The 22551-nt window shown below is 50.4% G+C and overlaps 2 protein-coding genes across 11 annotated transcripts; both read right to left on the reverse strand.

Annotated features, from left to right (window-relative positions):
• Positions 1-33: 33 nt before the first annotated feature.
• On the reverse strand, positions 34-2993 carry LOC6735988 (oxysterol-binding protein-related protein 2). 2 transcript variants are annotated; one of them, XM_016181255.3, is made up of 9 exons: positions 2756-2993; positions 2461-2672; positions 2178-2398; positions 1537-1795; positions 1282-1479; positions 1020-1221; positions 833-958; positions 545-768; positions 34-484 (listed from the first exon to the last, which is right to left on the reverse strand). In XM_016181255.3, exons 2-9 carry the CDS (start codon positions 2493-2495, stop codon positions 382-384), a joined length of 1368 nt encoding a protein of 455 aa, XP_016029352.1. In that variant the 5' UTR covers positions 2496-2672; positions 2756-2993; the 3' UTR covers positions 34-381. The 2 variants fall into 2 exon arrangements, with proteins under 2 accessions (XP_016029352.1, XP_039147591.1); XM_039291657.2 differs by having other exon boundaries at positions 2461-2689.
• Positions 2994-3565: 572 nt separating this feature from the next.
• On the reverse strand, positions 3566-22180 carry LOC6735991 (obscurin). 9 transcript variants are annotated; one of them, XM_016181248.3, is made up of 38 exons: positions 21788-22180; positions 20883-21004; positions 20694-20825; positions 20460-20630; positions 20239-20404; positions 18890-18982; positions 16677-18759; positions 15820-16131; positions 15597-15753; positions 15446-15531; positions 15250-15385; positions 15001-15185; positions 14379-14939; positions 13407-14267; positions 13247-13352; positions 13010-13191; positions 12778-12852; positions 11975-12141; positions 11799-11913; positions 11501-11740; positions 11077-11445; positions 10757-11013; positions 10488-10699; positions 10290-10429; positions 10033-10225; positions 8982-9974; positions 8621-8922; positions 8386-8567; positions 8155-8324; positions 7961-8101; positions 7720-7905; positions 7415-7652; positions 6763-7344; positions 5991-6691; positions 5797-5929; positions 4084-5735; positions 3904-4009; positions 3566-3847 (listed from the first exon to the last, which is right to left on the reverse strand). In XM_016181248.3, the coding sequence occupies exons 1-38, from the start codon at positions 21794-21796 to the stop codon at positions 3707-3709; spliced, it is 12657 nt and encodes a 4218-aa protein (XP_016029354.1). In that variant the 5' UTR covers positions 21797-22180; the 3' UTR covers positions 3566-3706. The 9 variants fall into 9 exon arrangements, with proteins under 9 accessions (XP_016029354.1, XP_016029355.1, XP_044778295.1 ...); XM_016181249.3 differs by having other exon boundaries at positions 20883-21007; XM_044922360.1 differs by lacking the exon at positions 21788-22180 and having other exon boundaries at positions 16677-17471; positions 17547-18759.
• Positions 22181-22551: the final 371 nt, after the last annotated feature.

Below are 22551 nucleotides of genomic sequence, written 5' to 3' on the forward strand. Positions count from 1 at the left end.
GCTCGAAGCCAAATTAAATAAACCACACTCCGCTCTAGCGCAACAAATAACTGAATAACACTTTAATAGCTTCGTATGGAATCGTCACGATTTAACAACTTTCTATACACATACATAGAGACTACGAAAAGTAAGCGTTCAACTAAATATCATTATGGATTCTTGTGCGACTTGATTGACTGAGGTCAACAGCCCCACCAGATCGTACAATCACGTGGTCAAATATGAACGTGAGGGTATCAAACGGCGGGATTTGGAATGCTATGCCTGCCAACCATTACAATTATCCAGGTTTCAATGGTTCCTAAGTTTAAACAGCTCGCAAACTTTTTACAAGTGTATATATATATACTGTAAGCGTAAGCCCGCTACAAAATGGTTCTAAAATATCGTATCGGTGTTGTCGTATTTGCGGTCCCAATATCCCCCGCTGTATAGCCAATCGTCGGTCTTTGTATGTGGGTTAGTTGCGTATTTAAACCACCTGCAATGGGTATAGGCGCAATGAGCAATCCACCGGATGAATGAAATCAGACTTTCTTACCTGGGGGACCAGTCATCGCTATTGGTGGACTTTCTTTGTTTTCGTGTGTGCCTTTGTTTCTCCTCGAGACGGGTCTTCTCCTTGGAGGCACCATCCAAGTTACCTTCCTCTAGGTGTAATATATCAGGTCGCAGTCGCGAATCGGTAGGGCATAGTGTCAGCGGTGGTTTCATGTTGCTATCCACGGCGTTAAGCTGCAGCGCAAAATGCGTAAACTGGTAGTACTGCAATGTAGGAGTTAGACTGGAGATTAGACTGCGATTCAGGGTTTCTGGGGAGATGTCCCACCTCGTTACAGTTGGAAGGTCTGGGCTTACAGCTCCACAGGGTCGTCGAGTCGGGAATGTCAAGTGAGTACGCGGAGTCACTCTTCGGGATGTCGCCTTCCTGCTCCATGGGTGGATAGCTATCGCTCTGAAATGTAACAATTTTTGAGATACTCATCGCGGGTAACTCAAGAAAGTCTTACACTTACGTCTTGAATGGACAGACTGCGAAATGAGTTCAGCTTAAAACTATTCAATTTCGAGAACATCTTCTTTGGAGTTCCGTTCGGGGAGCCATCGTAGTCATCGTTCTTCCTGGTTCCCTGCTTCAAAAACTGGACGTAGGACTCGGCAGAGCAGCATTTAATGAACTCGGTCCATTTGCCATAGAGGAAGTATAGGTTGGTTTCACTAAGGTTGATTTGAGTATCGGATTAGTATTTTGGCGAACTTGCTCAAAGCTATAATTACCTGGCATCTTTAACAAATCCCTCTACTCGGTGCAAGTTTTTGGCTCCAGATCCGGCGGACTTGAAGGTGAGACTAGCCACATGGCCAGTGGCGTGGTTAGTGATCTCCATCTTTCCATACTGCTCAATCCACAGCCTGCCCACGATTATGTTGTGTACACAGCAATTGACATTAGTCCAACTGTAGCTCTCGTTCCATCTGGAAAAACACCGAGGTAAGTGTATGTTTTTGTAAAACGTAGACAGGGAAACCTACTTTGGAAACTCGACGGTCACAGTTCCCTTCGGATTCACCTCAACACTCTTGCCCCAAAACTTGATTTTTGGGCTAATCGTGCCGTGGAACTTGAAGTCCTTGGATTCTGCGTGAAATGCAGACACTGGAGGATGGTGGGAGACCTGCTCGCAGACGATTCGGTAGTCGCCCCTCTGTAGCTCGTATGTTTCACCAAGAAGAGGATTGAAAGGTTTTCCGAGGCGCTCCCAGTTGGAGGCTAATGCTGATACGGCAAAAGCTGAAAGATAATTTTTAGTAAGAACATTTCGCACACAAATGTAATACAAATGAACTGAGGAAGATAAAACATTGACTTTTGGTTGAGATGTATGCATATTTCGAGATGTAGTCATTGAACTCAGTATAAAGACTCACAATTGAGTGCGGAAAACGAATCCATTACCACAGACAATACGTTTTGCAGGAGCAATAGCCTTATCGTTTAGTGGTCAATAAAGGAACCATAACCAGCGAGTACCAGTCTATAGGGCATATAAACTATTATTGGTATAGACAGTCTATAACAATTTGAGCATCGCGTTGAGGAACCGGTGGACATTTGGAACAACGCCGATCAATTACAGGTGGTTTGATAAGCCCTAACCTTTGATAACACTCACCCGCCACGTATTTCATCCGGTCTGCCGGGTGTTCCTGCTGAGCTGCTTCGGTGAGCAGTTGTGCGTACTCCATATACTCGCAGAGCCTCTGGAGGAAGCTCAGTGGTTCGTTCAGCATGACCGGCATGGTGATTTTGCTCAGGTCCTTGCCGATGCAGTTCTTCAGAATGGCCCAGATGCTGACCTCCTTGCGGGAAATCATCGGGGCCGGAAGCTCAGTTCTGTGGGTGATAAGATATGGCGCGGATGAGTAATGTCAACCGGAAAATTTTGAACTACGCACCTTTCCACATGCTCTGCGTAGTCGCCCTCTGCCATCTTGGGTGTGGAAGCAGGTGCAGCTTTAAGCGACTGGAATCAGATTGTTATAGCGTGTCGCTGTGGGTTAATTGATTGCTAGTTGACCCTCTGCTGTGGAGACCAATAGGTTTACGCACGGAAAGACATGTGAGTGGAATTGCAGTGGTGCGGGCCAACGGTGGGCCAGTCCGAAATCTAAGCAGGATTAGACTCTAAAGGTGAGATAAGCCGATAAGTTTGGCCGTGGGAGTGGGTACACACACACGGGCAATTCATACCTTTTACTCGTTCTCTACGTTTTCGATTTCGATTGATTGTAATCTTGTGACCAGGGCTCGTCACTCATTGATTTTTCTGCTGCAAATGAACGCTGGACTTGAGGGTTGTGTATGTGAGTGCGCTGAGATCTGCTTTGTTTCGTCTCACATCGTGCCGAAACTGAGTTCCTATTGAGCTAATTGAGGTGTTTGCGTGTTGTACCTAGCGCGTACTCTATAATATAAGCTGTGCACGAAAATTTAATCAATAGTGATAAGAAAGCTTTCGCCAGCTTTCCGAGAGCGAGCTTTCGCAGGGTTGCTTTCGCTGAATCGATTTGTGTTTACTCTCGTCGACTAACGGGTCTGTGTGGGTGTTTACCGTTTGGTTGCTGTCTGTACCTGTGTGTATATGAAAATATGTTGAACCAAATTAATAAATAACTCATTAAGCTTAAATAAAAAAATAAAATAAGCAAATATCGTTGCAACTGAAGTCACAAGAACGCTTACTTTAACTATAATGTTTCAGTCTAACGATTAAATGCAAGTTCCACAATGCAGTTTTCCCATAATATTATCGTTTACAGAATATCCTCTATAAAAAACTCAAAAAATTTCAGAAGCTTTGGACTTTCGCGCCATTGCAATTATAGTAGTAGTATAGTAATTCAGAGATATTTTCTAAATCATCATAGCATGTTCTCATACAAGCAGAAAGAATATGTTTATAACGCCCACTTGAAAAATTGTTTTTATGAACACCCGAATACGATATGCTATTTCAAGCACCGAAGGCCGTTTTCATTTGATTGATTGAGTGGAGCACAGTTGAATTTGAATAGTTTCGCTTTAATTAACCAGATAATATATTTATATATATAGAATTTGCATGTTGTACACTTATATATATTCCATATATACAAGAAATAAAAACAACATTCCTCTTAACACTACTTCGCAGCTAATTGACTAAAATGTGGTGAGCAGCTCCTCCTGGATGCTATTCGATCGAAGTAGTTGAGTAGGGGTAGGTCCGCCGGCGACCGTGTTCAGGACCTTGGAGGACGTAGCCGAGGCGTTCTTGAGGTCGTGGTACTCGTCGCAGAACGTCTGGTGGTGGAATGGAGATAGCATTACGCCAAACATGGATTACCTTCATTGCTTACCTTGAGACGGCTGCCCAGGAAGATGGCACGCTCGCGCTTCCTGACCATGTAGTCCGACGACATGAGCCACCTGTGCTCCAAGCAATCCTCGGTGTATGGCCGCTTTCTGAATTTTCAAAAGAAAAGTGTACAGGTACAGAGTCATTGAGATGTACATAGATGACAGCCATGAGTACTCACGTGGGATGGCGCTTGAAGAGGAGCATGATGAAGCGCGTGGCCTCGGGCGTGACCTCCTTGAAAAGATTCTCGAACCTGTAGCGCACGAAGGAGATGTTTTGCTTGGTCTCGTACTCGTCGGCTCCGCGGAATGGACTGCATCCGGACAGGAGCAAGTAGGTCAGCGCTCCCAGCGACCAGATGTCGCTCTGCGGGAATATGGGCTCGTCGTTGATCATCTCGGGTGGCTGGAAGTCCAGGGAGCCGCAGGGCGTGACCTTCATGCCCAGCTTGTTGACCTTCTTGGCCGATCCGAAGTCGACCAGTTTCACCTGAATAGAGCGCACGGAGGCCATGACCACGTTGTCCGGCTGGATGTTCAGGTGGCAGTAGCCACGCCAGTGCAAATACTGGAGGGCATCCAGTAGCTGGGTCACCACAGTGGCCACCATCTGCTCGGAGTACTCGTGCCGGCTGCTGAAGTAGGTCAACACGTCGGCGCCCTGCAGCTTCTCCATCACAAAGATGGCAATGGGCACATTCAGCGGCTTGTAGGCACTGAATAGAGCCGGGATCCGTTCGTGGCGGAGCGTTTTGAAGTTATCGAACTCAGCGACAACATTGTCCTCGTTCTCGTCGGTCACCTCCAGGATCTTGGCCACCACCACGGTGTCGGTGGACTTCTGGATGCCCTTTACTATGGTGCTGAACTCGCCACGGGCGATCTCCGAGATGAAGCTGTATTTGTCGCTGACGGAGGAGTCTGTCACCCAGTTAGGCGGTTCCCGCTCGCAGTGGTAGTCGGTGTGGACGCGCTCCTCCTCGGGAACCACTTGATGCCCGTTCTCGGTGAGCTGCTGTAAATGCTTCATGGCCTTGGTGATGTGGATTTTGGGGGCATCTCCGCCCACCGTCGAGGCGCTCACCGGGATGCCCATCTCGCTCCAGCCGATGCGGTTCTTGGAGGCCAAGCGGAACTGGTAGTTGGTATTGGGCTGCAAGTCGTGCAGCAAGTAGAACTCGTGGTCAATGTTGTCCGCCACCGTGGTCCAGGCATCGCAGTTGCTCAGCTTGTACTGCAGACTGTAGCAGAGGACAGTGGAGTGGCCGTCGTCGCGAGGCTGCTTCCAGCGGAGCAGGATCTCGGTGCCGCTGTTGGCAGAAATCTCGGGCGAGTCGGGGGCATCGGGCAGGGTGGCCACCACAATGCGGCAACGGGCCACAGTTTGGCCCACCTTGTTCCGGGCCACCACCTTGTAGACTCCCACGTCGAAGTGAAGGGCCGGCTCGAAGCGCAGGATGGAGCGTCCGTCCTCGTCGACCGATATCTTGATCCTCTTGCTCTCGGTCAGCACCATGTCGTTCTTGAACCACTGCACACAAGGCTTGGGATCTCCCACGGCGAAGCAGTGGATGTGGCTGGGCTGGTTCTCGGTTATGGCAATGGTCTGCGGCTTCTCACGGAAGAACGGCGGGTAGCCCTCCCGCTGGGTCTCGATCATGGCGTCCGCCTCGGTGTACTCATCCAGCCGGGGTCCCAACTCCGTGCGCAGACGTCTGATGGAGTAGGATTCGTTGGCCGCGTACATGCTGATGCGACTGCGTGTGCGTTCGTCGTCGATCTCCTCGTCCATGATGTCGGTGAAGCGACGTCTTTCGCGGATCACGGGCAGCTGCTCGAATACACGCCCAATTAGACACATTCACATATGGATCCATTCCCCCTTTACTCACCGACCAATCCACTGAATCGTTCAAAGCGAAGGACGGCGATCGGCGATGGGCCACCTTCATATACTCTCGCAATCTCACCGGGAAGTTGACATCTCGCAATTGCAGTAGATAGGTATCCGGTCCGTATTGGTAGCTGGATAGGAAGCAGAGAGCAGTTACGAGATGATACGCCTTCAGTTCCAACATGTACTTACTGACTCTCCGATTGAATGAGACCCAGTTCGTAGTCGGGATGCAAGTACTTGGAGACCACTTCCTCGCGCTTGGCACGGATCCTTGGCTCCGGCAGGGGCTCCGGGGTGTTCTCCGGCGTGTAGACATGACCCGGGGGATAGACCATCTTGGACGGATGCTGGAAGCAGCCGCTGAGGCGACGCCGGCGGAAGTAGTTCTTGCAGGAGGCGTTGGCATACCAGTCCCTGAAGTGGTCGTAGTAGTTGCGCAGCCGGTCGGTTCCGATCTGGTAGTCGTGGTCGTAGACTGGGCGGTCGAGCATGAAGAACCAGGGGTGCTTCAGGGCGGTCTTCACATCCATGCGTTCCTCGGGACTGTAAAGCAGCAAGCGGCTGATGAAGTCGCGTCCATCGTCCGAAATGTGCGTCCAGATCTCGTCCTTGAAGTCCCAGCGACCCTCGCGAATCTTGGTCAGAGTTTCCCTGTCGTCGATGCCCAGGAATGGATTGTGGCCTCCAAGGAGCACGTAGGTGATCAGGCCGACAGTCCACATGTCGTGGGAGAAGTTGACTCCCTCCTTGTTCACCACCTCGGGCGAAACAAACTCGGGCATGCCGTAGTCCAGTGTGGACAGATTGTGCCTGTTGATCTTCCTCGACAGTCCGAAGTCAGACACCTTGATGATATCACCGCCGACCACGGAGATCAGAAGATCCTTGATCTGCAGTAATGCAAGGAAAGATCGAGGTGGTTAAACGATGGCACTGTTGCTATGTATGTAACATCTCTTACCGTCAGACCCATGTGGCCCACTCCCATTTCGTGCATGTGCTCCAGGCCCCACAGAGTCTGCCTGATGTAGTGGGCGATGTCTCGCTCCGTGTAATAGTCGCGACGAAGGAGATTGTCCCTGACCAGCTCTCCGCCGGCGGCCAGTTCCATGATGAGAGTCACACTGCGGTCGGTGTCGTAGGCATCGTATGGACGGATCAGGTTCTTGTGGTTGAACGTGTTCATCATCTCCAGTTCGTTCAGCATGAATGGCCGCAGCTCGGGTCTTCCGTACATGATCTTGGCTGCGTAGTTGTCGCCGGAGGATCGCTCCACGGCGTGGTAGGTGATGCCCTGGGTTCCACGGCCCAGTTCATCCCCGATGTCGTATTTGTCCTGGTAGCGCAGCTGCTTGGAGCGCACGTAGGGATGTCTGCCGTAGGTCTTGTAGATATACTGATCCTCGTTCTCCTCGATGTGCACTGTTACCGAAGTGCTAATGGATCCGGCGATATTCCTGGCACTGATGGAGTACAAGCCGCCGTCCTTGATGATGGAGTCGTGGATAGAGAGCACGTAGATATCCGGGTCATATGAGCTAATCTGTAGAAAGCATTCCAAGGTGAATTAATATGGAAACTGCCACTAGCTATAGCGTTCCCTCGTGCTGTACCTTGATACGAGAGGAGTCCGCAATCGGCTTCCAGTCCTTGAACCAGTGCACCTCTGGCAGCGGAATGCCCACCAACTTGGCCTCGATCCTTCCATTCTTGCGGGCCATGATAAAGGTCTCATCTGGACGCTTGAGGAACCTGGGATGCTCGGCAATCTCTAGTCTGACGCGCTGTCTAGCCTCTCCGTGTTCGTTTGTGGCCACAGCTTCGTACCAGCCAACATCGCGATCCAGCATTCTGGAGGAACATGAGAATCAGATGTTGTGATGATGGATGTACCCAAAAGTAATCCCTTAAAACCCACTTGTTAATGAAGAGCGTGGCCTGTCCGTTGCGAGTGTAGCTCTGGTCGAATCTGCCACCCGATTCTATGAGCATGTCATCGAAGTAGTAGGTCATCTTGGGCTTGGGATAGCCGTAGACGAACCACATCAGCTCGGTGTTGTGATCCTTCACGCCGTAGCTGATGTCCTGTTCGCGCAGCAGGAATCTAAATTGAAGAAAGCTATAGGAACCACAAAACATAGATATACACCCATACTCACTGAGGAGCCTGCGCCAGGCCGTCATGTGGAGGCCTCTCGATGTCAAAGTCCTTGGGGAAGTACGGCGAGGTTTCTGGCCTGAAGTCCGTGCCTGGAGGCAGGTAGGTGTAGGTCTTTGGTGGATCTGGCACCAGTTTTTGCCTGCAAAGAAGGACATTTAGTATGGGAACTCAAATAAATTTATGCTCACCCACCTGTAGGTTTGGGTATATGGACTGGGATCGCTCACACCGAACTTGTTCTCCACTCGCACCCTAAAGCGATAGTCCCTGAATGGTTCCAGATTACGGATATCACAGGCACAGCTGCGAACTCCCGTCCTCAGAGTACGCCAATCCCCCTCAGGCAGATCCATCATTTCGATCTGGAGTTCGTCAATGAAAGATAAGTCTTGTGCGTGTGGGTTCGATGCGTCAGCCACTTACCTGGTAGGTGATGGGATAGCGCGGAGTCAATGGCACCGAAGGATTCCACGACAGAAGCAGTCCGCGATCGGTCATTCGTGAAATAATTGGACCCTCCGACAACGGCGGAGGAGCACCAGACTTCTTGTACTTCTTGAAATCGGTGTACTGGTCCTCCAAGGGCTTCTGCTGACTATCCAGAGCTGCAACGGGAGGCTGGTTAATCATAGCTCGGAGCGGATTTATTATAACCTACAGTCGTAGAATAGCTCAGCATGGCAGATATCGTCGCCGTACGGATTGAAAATGCGGCAGGAGTAGCGGCCCACGTCGTACTCGGTCACATTCTTGATGGTCAGCCTCAGGAGGCCGTTGGGCTCGATATCGATCAAAAAGCGGTCCGAAGGGAAGAGCTTCTGGTCGTTCTTGAACCACTCGACCTCCGGCTCCGGGTATCCGGTGGCACAGGCCGTGAACTTGGCCACCATTCCCTCGTAGATGTCGCAGTCGCCAATTTTCTTGAGGAACACTGGTGGCTCCGATCGGGAGTGCTTTTTACTGCAAAGTAGAGAGGGCTAGTTTACAGGGATACTTCAGGGGCACAAAGGATTACTTACATCTCGTTGACGATGTCGAGGCGTCCTTGGGTAATGTCCTTGCCCTCCCTGTTGCTGGCGATGCACTTGTACACGCCCTGGTCGCCCTTCTCGCAGTTGTTCACAATCAGCATGTGGTGGTCACCGTCGTTCTTGATACTGTACTTCTCCGACTTGGGGATGGGCTTGTCCTGGAAGTACCACTCCAGATCCGGATAGGGGACTCCAGAAACAGTCACGGGGATCTTGGCGTTGTTGCCGAACACCTGCTGCTGGTCGGATATCTTCTGAGTGAACACTGGCGGCTTGTAGACCTTCCTAACATTGGCGTTACAGGCGGAGGAGTCCTCGCCCAGCGGATTGGCCAGCAGGCAGGTGTAGTTTCCGGAGTCAGCGGCTTCGGCTGGCTTGATGGTCAGCCCAATGTGCTTGCCGTCACAGGTCATCAGGAGGCGCTCGTTGGGAGTCAGGGTTACGCCATCCTTTGACCAAATCACCTCGGGCATGGGGTTCGATATAAACGGAGCGGAGAGCACCAGCTCCTGACCCTCATCCGCGTTTACATCCCGCAGAGCGGACACAAATTGGGGCGCTTCCTCCGTAGCCGTTTCATCGGCCTTGGGAGCCACGTAAAGCTTGGCCTTGGAGGCGGTCGATCCCTCGGGATTCTGAGCAATCACCTCGTACAATCCAGAGTCACCGGGCGCAGTCTTCTCGATGATGAGGCTTGAACTATTGTCGGGATTCTCCACAATGGCAATGTGGCTGGGATCGGGCTTGATTTCGTGGCCGTTGTGGAACCACTGAAGTTTCGGCTTCGGGTTACCAACCACCTTGATGTCCATCTTCACGGGGAAGCCCTCAATGCTGGACGCATCCTGCAGCTCGGCCACAAACACGGGCTTCGACTCCTTGGGCACAATCTCCACCTTGGACACGCCCTCGATCTCGCCGCCCTTGTTGGCAATGAGGCACTTGTAGACTCCGGCGTCCAATGGCTGTGCAGCATCGATGCTGCATTAGGAATGTCAGAGGATAAGTACCATTCCTAATTCATATTGCCTGTACTCACATCAAGCCAATTTGGCCATTGGGGCTGTTGATGAAGTTGATCTCCGGACTTGGGCGCAGCAGCATGCCATCCTTGTACCACTTGACCTCCGGTGCTGGGAATCCAGTGACCTGGGCTTCCAGCTTCAGGGGCTCGCCGACGACAACGGTCTGGCTGGTGATGGGCTTCAGGAACTTCGGCTGCATCTCCTCAGCTAAAGGTGAGTGTATATATATGAGTGTATGTCCTTTTTGAAGTAATTTTCCTTGGAATCTTACGTTTAACGGCCACCGCACACAGAGCCACCTTCTCGCCATGAGGATTGGATATAATCAGCTTGTAGGCTCCAGAATCGTTGGGCTGGCAGCTGTTGATCTCCAGCTTCACCAGGCCATCCGGATTGGTAGAAATCTTAATACTAAATTGGAGGTTTAGCAGGATTCCGAAAATGAAAAGGAAATTAAGTGCATAACTACCTTTCGCTAGGCTTGACTTCATCGCCGTCCTTGAGCCACTGGACAGTGGGCAGGGGGCTTCCGTCCACGCAGCACTCCAGGACAAGAGGTTCACCCTGCAGCACGTCCAGAGCATTGTCCAGCTTCTTCACAAAGCTGGGTGCGAGGGACAGCAGAGCCAACTTGAAGGGCGCCTTGGTCACTCCGATTTCATTGGTGGCCACACAGGTGTACTGGGGAGTTGAGTCCATTAGCTACCTCATAAGGTCACCAATCGAGTGAAGTCTTACCGCTCCCACATCGTTTTCTCTGAAGGATTTGATGTCCAGCACACTTTCGATTTGGTCGGATCCCTTCTTGGTGTCCTCCTTGGCGTACAGCTTATCCTTGCCGGGCTTGTTGATGGCCTCATAGTTGATGGGCTTGTCGTCCTTGAACCACTCAATTGTGGGCAGAGGAACACCGTGCACCAGAACCTTCGTGGAAACGGGTCTGTAGTCGTGGATGCTTTGGCTCTCGGGCTGCACAATGAAAGTGGGTTTCTCCACTGCGAAAGAATAGAATATGAATCAAGCGGCTTAAAGATTCCACTCCAGGGATGAGTCCATACCCAGCACCGCCAAGTTAAAGTCCACGGCGGCTCGTCCCTCGCTGTTGGTGGCCGTGATGGTGTACTTGCCATCCTCGCTGGGTGAGACGGACTGGAACACCAGGCGGTACTTATCGGCGTCCACATCCGCGATGACCTCACAGTTCTCATGGTTGCAGAGGTTCTCGTTGCCACGAGTCCAGGAAACCTTTGGCTTCGGATTGGCCTGGACCAGAGCTTCGAAGCAAATGGTGTCGCCGGGCAGGCACTTGGTGTCGTTCAGGCCAGAGATCTCCGGCTTGGCCAGCACATCGATCCAGCCGCTGGTGACCAGCTCGCCGTACTTGTTCTTCACCTTCAGTTCATAGCGTCCGGAGTCCTTGATCTCAGCTGCAATTTAATCAGTTATATAAATCCCTTGCGATAGCTTTAGTGCAGCTATTACCTTCCAGGATGTTCAGAGTGCAGGTGTACTGAACCAATCCGTTCTCTGCGTCCTTCTTGTCCACCTTCAGCTTGACGTTATTGGTCTCCACGACGGGCTGACCATCCTTGAGCAGGACGATTTCAGGGGCGGGATCAGCGGTGAACACAACCGGTTCGCAGACCTTGTCGCCCTTGTTGACCTTAATGTCCTTCAGTCCAGGACCTTGGGTCAGAATGGGCTTGCGATATTCAGCGATGCCTACAAAACAGGATGACTTAAGGAAAGGAAGGTAATAGAGCTGGGAAAGTCCTTTTACCCGACAGAGAAAGTTCGCCCTGGTGCGACTTCTCGCCAACCTTGTTCTGCACGACCACCTTGTATTCTCCGGCGTCCACCAGATCCAGGGACTGCACCTCCAGCTTGTAGTGGTCCTAAGGGATTGCAGTATATGAAGTAGATCGCAAGAGTTGAAATATCTGGTTAGAAACGAACCCCATCGACGGTGATAGCGGTGTGCTTGTCCGGCGTGATGGGCTTTCCATCGTGATACCAAATCGCCTCCGGCTTGGGAATGCCCGTGGCGATGACTTCGTACTTGAGGGGCACACTTTCGTAGCTGTGCTGCTGGAAGACATCGACGTGGACGATTTCGGGAACGGCTATAAGGCAAGACTGGTATCAGGATCTGTGTGCATCTCAGAGGAGTGTGCTATTAGATTTCTGTACATGGTGCATAGATCATTCGTAGGATTAGTTTCGGCAGTGCAGCACTTACAACATCCGCAGTAACTGGTATCTTACAGGTCAGATAGGAGCGCAATGGGACCTACTGACTACCTAACCACCACATGATCGTAGTTCATTATGGATGTGAGATATCTTATGGCATGAGCATACAGCTGTCAAGTGAAAAAGTTCAACGCAGATTGAGAAACTCAAGGATCGGTTTTTAGTTCCCCAATCGTCGTGCAATTATTCAAATCAGTCCACTTAGATACTAATTCATTCACATATTCACGTTTCTTACACTTTGTTAGAGGCTGTCGTTTGATTTATATTCTCTGTACACTTTAAGTTAGGTGGTTGTGTTAAATGTGACATGAAATGATTTTCTTATTCATGATGATATTTACAATGGGCGTGCATATGAAATTGTTGCGACATCTTCTTGGTTATTTGTCATTTCAGGGTTAATTCGTTTATATTTAGAATTATTTCGATTCGTTCTCATTCATGGCATTCCCCGAGTATTTTTAGTGGTGCTTAAGTGATGCATTGGAAATGGTTTGGTTTACCCCCTTCTTCAGGCTCTTCGGTGGTGGCAATCAAAGTCTTTGTTACGGTCTGTTCCAGAGACAAAGCCTCGCTGGCTGCATCAGAATTTCATATTGGAGACAGGAGATTAGGTTTAATGACAAAATTCGGGTGTCGCGAAATACATATGGTTATCACTCCCATTCGCCTATAGCCCTTGTTCCCTTTCACTTTGCTGGAGAATCCCGTGGATCTTCGAAAATGTATACTCACTTAGAACGGCCACCTTGCACGTCGAGGTGGTCTCGCCGATGAAGTTGGTGGCCTTCATCTCATAGGTGCCCGCATCCTCGGTCCTGGCCAGATTCAAGGTGAGATAGTAGTTCTCGATGCGCTGGGTGTCCCGAGAGATTTTGATGCGTGCATCTTCATAGATTTCATGGCCATCCTTGAACCTGGATACAACCGCAGGTTACTTAAGCTTCGGATTAGGATTGCTCACTTGCTTACCATTTAATTTTGGCCTCCGGTTCACTGTACACTTCCACCTCCAAGGTGAAGGACTTGCCCTCCTGGACCTCGACGTTCTTGAGTCCGCGCTTAACCTTGGGTTTGCCTGAAATTGAAATAGAGATTAGATACATAGGGTAAGGTGGTTCCGACTACTCACAGTTGACGGTCACCACGCAGTTGTCCTCCAGTTTTCCGTAGTCATTCATGATCTTGCAGGTGTAGTTGCCCTGCATGTTGGTGGCCACCTGGTTCATGATCAGCTTGAAGTCATTGCCCTCCTCCACGTGACGGAAGTCGTTCCTCTTCTCGTCGATCTCGATGCCATCGATGTACCACTTGGCATGCGGCCGCGGATAGGCATCCACACCCACCACGAGCTCCACATTGGAGTCGCCCTCGGCCACAGTGATGTTCTTCAGTTTATGAGTGAACTCTGGAGCGCACTTGATGAGCAGCTGGGTGGAACTGGTGGCCGATCCGTGCTCATTGGTGGCCTTCACGGTATACTTTCCAGCATCCACACGGGTGGCTCCGGTAATCTTAAGGGTGTAGGCATTGCCGTCGCTGCTAACCGTGTACTTGGAGTCGGTTATCTTGATCTCGGTCTCGTCGTGGTACCAAGTCAGCTTGGCCTCCGGATAGGCATCGATGCGCACCGTCATCTGGACGTTCTCCTTCTCCCCGTGGATGTACTCGCTCTCGAAGTTCTTCACAATCACCGGCTTCGACTTCACCGTGCAGCTCCAGTACTCCGAGGTCTGGCTAAGATCGTTAGTGGCCTTGATGGAGTAGTTGCCTGCCTGGGACAGCTTGATCTCCTTCACCTCGACAACGACCTTCTCCAGACTCTTGCCAATGGAACTCGAGGAGATCTTGACGTTGCTCTCGGCGGTCACGTCCTTGCCATTGTTGGTCACCTGGACGGTGGGTTGTGGGAAACCCTCCACTTCGATTTCCATCTTGATGGTCTCACCGGCCGAGCAAGTGATGTCCGTGATTTTCTTGATTTTCGGGGGAGCTTAATGGGATTTTAAGATTAGTACGTCGTTTATAATTGCAATGAGCTTTAAAAATAATACAAATAAAGCCATACCAACGGACTTTCCCTTGGGGATGATTAAGTAATTACCTTTCACTACCAAGTTAATGGACGACTCGTCCTGGCCTAGTTCATTGATGGCCTCAATGGTGTATACTCCGGCGTCGACGGTGTCCACGTTCTTGATCACCAGCGACATGGTCTCTTCATCCTCGTACATGAACTTGTGCCTGTCGTCCACCTGGATGACCTCACCGTCGTGCTTCCACTGCACCGCCGGCTTGGGGAAGCCCTTGCACTGGAGCTCCAGGATGGCCGAGCCGCCGATGCTTGCGTTCGCCTCGCGGTGCTCGATCACCAGGGTGGGCTTCTCGGGCTCCCGGTTTAGGGTCTGGATGGCACCCTGAACCGAGAGCTCGGCACTGCACGAGATGTTGCCGGTGGACGTTTGGGCCACGCAGGTGTAGATGCCCGCATCCTCGGGCTTCACGTGCTGAAAGACCAGGGCCAGGGAGTCCTCGTCCTCGCCGAAGAGCACCTTGAACCGCTCCTCGGGATCGAACTCCTCGCCGTTACGCTTCCATTGGAAGACTGGCTTCTCGCCAGCCGGCAGAATTTGGCCGCTTAATGCGCCAAATGGATTTTTATCCTCTGTTGGAGTTACGAAATTTTAATTACCAGATATTTATTGGACTACCTGAACTTGACTCACCCACTGTGGTGGCGATAGCCTCGCAGTTAGCTTCACCATGCTTATTGGTGGCCTTGCAGGAGTAGGTTCCTGCGTCGGTCTTCTGCACGTCGGCAATCACGAGCTCATAGAAACCCAGATAATCCTTGTCCCGAATAATTTGGATCCTGTCATTGGTTTCGAGTATCTCCTTTTCATCCTTGTAGCTGCAGAGGAATAGGGAATAACATTTCATTTATAGCCCAATTTAAAGGTAAGTTTTAAACTCACAATTTCACGCGAGGCTTGGGATCCCCTATAATCTTGACCATGAAACGGAAGAGAGTGTTCTCGATCATCTCGGCATCTTTCAAGCTAACCAGGAAGGCTGGCTCCGTATTGGTTTTGGTTTCATCATGACCAGGAGCTGCACGGGAAATGGGCTAGTCATCTCATGGCTTCAAGCGCTCCCTAAATCTACTCTTACCTTGACCAACCGCCAGTTGTGCCGACACAGTCGTCGTTTCGGATGCAGACTGGGCCCGAATGGTGTAGGTACCCGCATCGGTCTCACTGGAACCAGTTCGAAAAATCATTTAAGTCACTTACATTTAAATTAGACAACGTGGGTGCCTTACCTGCAGTTCTTGATGTCCAACCGATAGGAGTTCATGGGAGCGGCAGTCTGGGTGATTCTGTCAGCCAAACGATCCTCCAGGGGCTTGTTGTCCTTCAGCCAAGTAACCAAGCCAGGCTGATCCTTGAATTGGATCTCAAAGTGGGCAGTCTCTCCAGCTAACCGGGCAGTAAACACAATCGCTTAAAACCACACCCTTGAACTTGCATGTGCGATAAACTCACGTTCCACTTGCACGCTCTTCAGCATCTTCACCACCACTGGCTTGTCGACCGAGCGCAGGGGTCGATCCTCTTGGAGACGGGACGATGACCGGATTCCGGCACGCGATTCTGCCACAGAGTAGGAGGCACGGCTCTCGGCTCGGCTTTCGGCGCGGCTTGCAGCACGGCTCTCAGTGCGTCCGGTGGCCAGCAGAGACGAACGGGCTTCGACCTTGTCGACGGAACTGCGATCCCGTCTGGAGCTTATGCCATACTGCGATCGCTCGACGGTGCTGTCATAGGAGGTTCCCCGGTCGTAGTCCCGAGTTTTGGCTTTACGGATGGCCAGCAGAGTCGGAAAAGTTTATTAGAAGTTGACCAAAACCGAATATTCAATTTTAGACAGAGGCGTTCCTGAAATCTCGAGATCCAGAGATTCCAAGAACCCCTCGTTGACAACCAATTCTCATTCTAAACAGGAACTTGCAAGGATGGGATAGACTTGGGATTCAATGTGGGAAAACAGGTAGACACATAAAGTGTTATTTGTAAAGAAAACAACGTGTGTAAACAATGAAGAGTAACACATGAAGAATAGTTTAAACAAAGTTATTTACGATTAACTAAACGGATTTATGTGTAGATGATAGAAGTGAATCACATGAAGTACACCGATGTGTAGGCTGACTGGTCTTGCAAAGAGTTGATGGATAGTTACGACACATCGAAGATCCCAGATCCCAGACATTGAGTTTAACTGGCTTTACAACGCACATTCAACACGGTCATCAGAGGATGGATTCCACAAACCCATCCATACATATGCATGTTAACTACTCCGGACCGATGGGTCCGATCGGTCGGTCGTGACAACTTACTTTCATAGCGACGTGTTGAAGCCCTCGAGTAGCCAGAATAATAATCATCCATACCACCGACGCTTTGGCCCCTGGCTTCGAAATCGGCACTTGGCTCTCTGAAATCGTCAGCAATAGACTCGGTATAGTCGCCTTCAAGTTCAAAGATATTAACGGGCTCCTCAACGATCTCGTAAATGGGACGTTTCTTAACGGGCGGGGTGAAAATGTGCAGGAAGTCGCGGGCCTTGGCCTTCTGCACAGTGTCTTGGGCATAGTTGGTGGAGTCCTTCGACTTGAGCACCGTGCTCTTGATGCTGCGGATCTTCTGCTTGGCATTGCGAAGCGATGTGTCCGAGGAGGCCGCATCATAGATGCCCTCGAAGAAGTTCTGCGTCTTCTGCTCTAGACTCTCAGTATGGACTAGGACGCGCTTGATGGTGGGCGGCGGCGGAGGCGGCGGCGAGGGGGGGCGTGCCTTGACTATTAGTATCTCGATGGTGGTCTCGTAAGCGATTAGTGGAAGCGGTTGGAAGAAGCCGGGCATGCGCGTGAAGTTGGGTGGAATGGGCGGCGGCGGGGGACCAGACTGCTGCAGGTGCTGGTTGGCCCCGCTGCGATCGCCGGCGATGTTGGCTAGCCGGTTATTCCAGATGGTTAGTGAAGCGTGGTCGGTTATGTTGGCGGAGTAGCCCTGCTGGCGGCCCTGCGATCCACCCGCGGGAGCGGTGTCCCCGTCCCGGAGCGACTCGCTGTAGCCCACAATGTCTTTCAGCTCGATGGGCTTGTGCTTGGTTACCACGGGGTTTTCGCATTCTACAGGTCGGTATACTTGGATCTTTGGAATCGAACATGGTGACGGTTCTCGCTCGAGAGCCTCGGCTTGCTTACCCTCTAGGGAGCTCTCTTCTGTGATTACTATCTCCTCTCTGATCTCACTTGACTGGCCTGATTCGACTACAGTTGACCTGGTTTCGGTTAGAGACTCTCGAATCTCTGTCGCGACTGAAGCTTCGACTTCCTTGGAATGTGAAGCTAACGAGGGCAGTTCTTGTCGGACTTCCTTGACAGGAGAGGGACCTTTGACAGGCTCAGGCTGCGAAGGAGTTACCTCCTTAGCAGGAGAAGCAACCGCAGTGGGTTGAGGTGGAGGAGCAACCTCTTTTACTGGTGAAGTAACCACTGGCGGTTGTGGTGGAGGAGTCACTACCTTCGCAGGAGTAATCTCCTTCGGAGGTGGTGGGGAAGACACTACCTTCACTGGAGTAACCTCCTTCACTTGAGATTGTGGCGGAGGAGGTGGAGATACCACTTTACGGACTTCCGAGCTAGATTTGACCTGGGAGCTAGTGATCTCCACAGATTCGGTCTTGCTGGAGACGGACTTGGAGGACTGCTGCTTCTTGTACAGCTCAATGGCCTCCTGCTCTAGCTTTAGCAGCTCCTGCTGCTCGTGCTGAAGGCGCTCCTTGGTCTCCTTGCTCAGGAAGTAGTTCTCTGCCACGTCAGAGGGTCGGACACTGAGATTCGGATCGTGGGCCTCGGCCCGTTGCGGAAGATGGAGGATTAGCTCGCTTTCGGAAGCGATCTGGGACGCGTCGACCTTCAGGTCGTCGGCGTTGTGCTCTTGCAAGGTGACGTCCTGGTTGATGTGGCTAGAGATCTCGTTGAACCAGGTCAAGTGAGCCTCGGGGCCGTGTGGCTTTATGTCAATGGGTAGGAACGAGTTGGCCTCCGGCGCCTTCAGACTCAGGTGGATCTGCTTCTCGTCGCCCTTGAGCTCGATGTTGCAGAGGGGCAGCTTCACGATGTTCTGCAGTATGAACACGGATCGGTTCTCGGATATCTTGCGCACCTTGGTCACCAGGATGCGCGACTTGAACAGGAAGCAGTAGCGCTCGTGCGCCTTGCCCTCCTTGTCGACCACGTTGCACCAGGCGTGGAGGAGCAGGCGGCCCAACTTGTAGATGTTGCCGCGACAGCCCTCGATGCTGGAAAGAAACCTATTGTCGTACGCTCTACTCGGCACACTAAGCATTAACTCTAAGGCCCTCTCCAAGTCTTTAACGTTCTCTTTCAAGCTTAGCGAGTACTTAATGAAGTCCTGCGAAAACAAACATTATCAAGGTCTTTAGCAACTTGGCGATCAAGCGAGGCGCGGGGATGAGCTTAACTAAGATCGGAGCGGACTAGCACTAGACACTAAACACGGGAGTACGGATATGTCGGCAAACCTTGAACAGAAGCTGGTAGTCGTTTATCCGCTGGATGGGGAGCTTGAGATGTTCTGCCAGAGATTTGTCGTCTCCGAGTTGTTTCGAAAGTTCCTGCAAGGTAAGAACAGGTGCTTTAGTATGGATGCTCCATGGTCAGATTCCGCAAGGTCACTGGACTATGTGTACATTCCCCCTCCCCGAAAGTTCCAAATGAAATGAAACAACAAATCTTCTGGTGGGTCGCGACTTGGTGGTTTTCTGCATCCGCTTGTGGCTGCTTCTTCCCACCGCCCACCGCCCACCGCCCACCGCCTGGCGAGCATATACATTCTCGATCCCTCTCTCGTTTGGGGTTATTTTTGGAACGATGTTTAAAAATTTATCACTTGTTGCAAAAACGGATACGTGTGCGTGCGTCGGTGAATGATTGTCTATATGTATGCTTGTACTTCGCTTTGGAAGGCTATACGCGTGTGTGTATGTATGCACATACATATGTGTATAATGAATACTGGTACTGAAATGTTTGTTCGTTTTTTATTCACTCTGCGAGAATGAATGAGCTGGGTGCTCAGTTCATATTCATATGCTCGTATTCACCAACCACGAATATTCACTGCTGAACCAATTTCGAAATGAATTTCATTAAAGTCAATGTTACAATATTTTCGCCAGTATATATATTTAAACACTTTTAGATCTGAGGTCGGAATATGTGGGCTGAGGAAAAATTGTTCGCATGCATATATTTATAAATGTATACGTATTGGCGTATCTTTTAATAAATACACTCTCGCACAGTAAAATTTCGGAAATGTTGCATAACGGGCGAAAAGTCACAAGTATTCACGGATCGATTCGAAAATGATTTCTTTTCCAGCAACTCGATTGATCGGCTGCGGAGTTCCTCCACGACAGGTGGATTCAACTGAATGGACTTGCACAGCGGTCAGGATTTCACTGAATGGAGGGGTTTGTTATCCGCATGCAGTGCAGATTTCGAAGTGGGGGGACTAGGTGGAGATGGGTCCAGTTAGAGGGTCCAAACTTGAAGTACCTTAGGCGAAACGGTTACGTATATGAGTAATTAGCACGACACGACCGCGAACACTACTCGGAAGCAACTGAAAACTGCAAAAGCTTTGGATTCGAAAGCGTCTGCCTTTAAAAATAAACCGATTCTCGCACACAGCGCACGCATAATATTCGAAGACGATTCCACACTTGCTCAGCCTCGCAGTTTATTCAATTCTCAATTGCTTTTGATTTCTGCCCACAATTGCAATAGTCGGGCATTGGTTCGTCATTCGACTTGGCAGAATGAAAAGGAGAGAGCAGTCTGGATACCCTGGATACTCGATACTCACTTGAAAGTACTTCTTGGCATCGGGACTGGAGCCCAGGTAGTCCTGGGCCAATGGCTCGTTCTGGCAGTACACCACATGCTTGTCGAAGTCCCGCTCCAGGCGCAGGAAGGTCTTGGCCACCATGTTCGGCTGGTTGCTGTAGCACTTGAGGCCCTCCTTCAGCACGCTAGAAATCCAAGTGTTAGCTTCGTGTACTCCAGTTCACCCGGTCTGCGCCTTACTTGTTGTGAAACTCGGCGATTTGCAGGAAGTTGCAGAATATGATGTCCTTGTTGTCCCGCACGGAGCGCGGCACCACCGGCTTGTCGATGCCCTTGATGTACTTCTCCACCACGTGGAGCAGATCCCTGGAGAACTCCTCCTCGGTTTCCACCAGCTCCCTGAGAATGGTTCTACAACGGCCATTACAACTAGTATCTACTGTCCAACTGGACGGAGTGAGTTGAAGTCCTTACAGTTTCCTGAACTCCGCATCGCCGCTCTCCTTGCCATTCGAACTGCTCATGGTGGGATTGAACTCTAGTATCTCGATGGGCACCCAGCCTTCCTTGGGGGAGTCCCCGCTATCGAACATTCGCACAAAGCATCTGGAAAACTCACCCACTGGAGTACCGTACCACTTCTCGATGAACTCTATCGCTCACCTTGACTTTTCGGATGCCTTCGAACTTATCAGTTCGACCAGATCCCCGCGAGAAACGCTGATCTCGTCCGTGGCCAGCGACTGAGCCTGGTAGTCGCGACTCACAAACACGATATCCGCCACCTGCTGGGTAGAACCGATATCTTAAGTACGAACTTTCTTTTTATAGCTACTCCCGTAGGTCACACACATTTCTATCGCCCATTTCGATAATTTAACACTGATACTATATCCCAAATAGATCGTTATTTTCGATGAGTTTATAGGGTTTATGCAATTGGTGCGATATCGATTTGATCTTTTGACGCGTTCGACTTCGCTGTTTCACAAACAAAAGTGGCTGAGCAATATTTAGCCCGCTAGCTGAAAGTCTATTTTGCGTTGACATAGACACGCGGGCTCGGCTATTTATTCCGATGTCCAATTTTACTGAGTGCAAAGCTTGTGCAGCCGAATCAGCTGATCCCCCGATTCGCTCCCTCGAACAGGGCTCTTCACTTCGGGCCAATGATCCGAGACCACAGTGGAACCACAGTGGCCAAGATGGACGCTCACCCACTTCGCACCAAAGGAGGCTTTCACTTGCGAGAGTATAAGATACTATTGGATGGTCCTGCGGTTTTAAGGTCACTAGTATCATACATCATCTTGATGCACTCAAACTAAACAAACAGGACGCACATATTCGTCACTAGCTGGTTAACCAGTTATGATCTTGTTACACATTCACAGTTCCAAGTGGGAAAAATCCATTGAGTAGGTGCTATTTCCCAGCAAGGACGTCCACTGTAGCTTTTGCTCACACAATGTATGTACATCTGGTTGCCCAGAAGTATTAATAAGTAAATTTGGCACATGTTCATAGAGACCGATCTATAGTGTATTTTCCGGACACGCATAACTTACGGCATCCATTCCGGCTGATTTGAGTATTAAGACTTCGTATCACTCGATTAACTCGACTTCACACACACTTGATTAACTCACTGGCATGAATTCGAAAATGTATTGCATAACTTATTACTGGGGCGATTTCGTTTCGAATTTTCAATGCACTACTCGCACTGGATTTGAGGCATTATCGGCACTAGCCCAGTATCGAAAACTACGGAAACTAGTCACTCTCGAGTTCGCTTGTCATAACTGAAAAGTCGGGGAATTTTCCGCCCAATCCGCGGGCCAGGCCGATTCAAAAGTGGAATAGGTTTAAATTTAAACTGCGGTCGCGTGAGAAATATTGGCTACTGCGTGCGGATACCAATGATTCTAACTGCATCCCGACAACTGTACGACTGATCGATATTCGCCGATCACAACAAAAGCTCCCCTCGAACATCGTTTCGCAATTTAAAAATAATGCACATGCACCTCGCACTCGCCATCCGCATCCCCATCGGTATCTGCGAATGCATCTGCATCTGCACTTGCATCTGCATCTGCATGTGCATAGCCATGTGCTTAGATGCCGAAAGTTTATGGCTGTCAGAGGAGTGCGCATAGATTTCGGCACCCAGAGTGCGCCAGCATACATATTTAATTAAGTACTATAATATATGCGCGGGCACGAAGTTATTTATACGGCCCCATACGTTATTCGCAATGTTTATGGTCTGAAATATTGGCTTGTTTAATTAATTTGCAACTGCACTTCCTCCTGTCACCTGAAATGA

The sequence above is a fragment of the Drosophila simulans genome, chromosome 2R (genome assembly GCF_016746395.2).
Source record: "Drosophila simulans strain w501 chromosome 2R, Prin_Dsim_3.1, whole genome shotgun sequence".
Lineage (NCBI taxonomy): Eukaryota > Metazoa > Arthropoda > Insecta > Diptera > Drosophilidae > Drosophila > Drosophila simulans.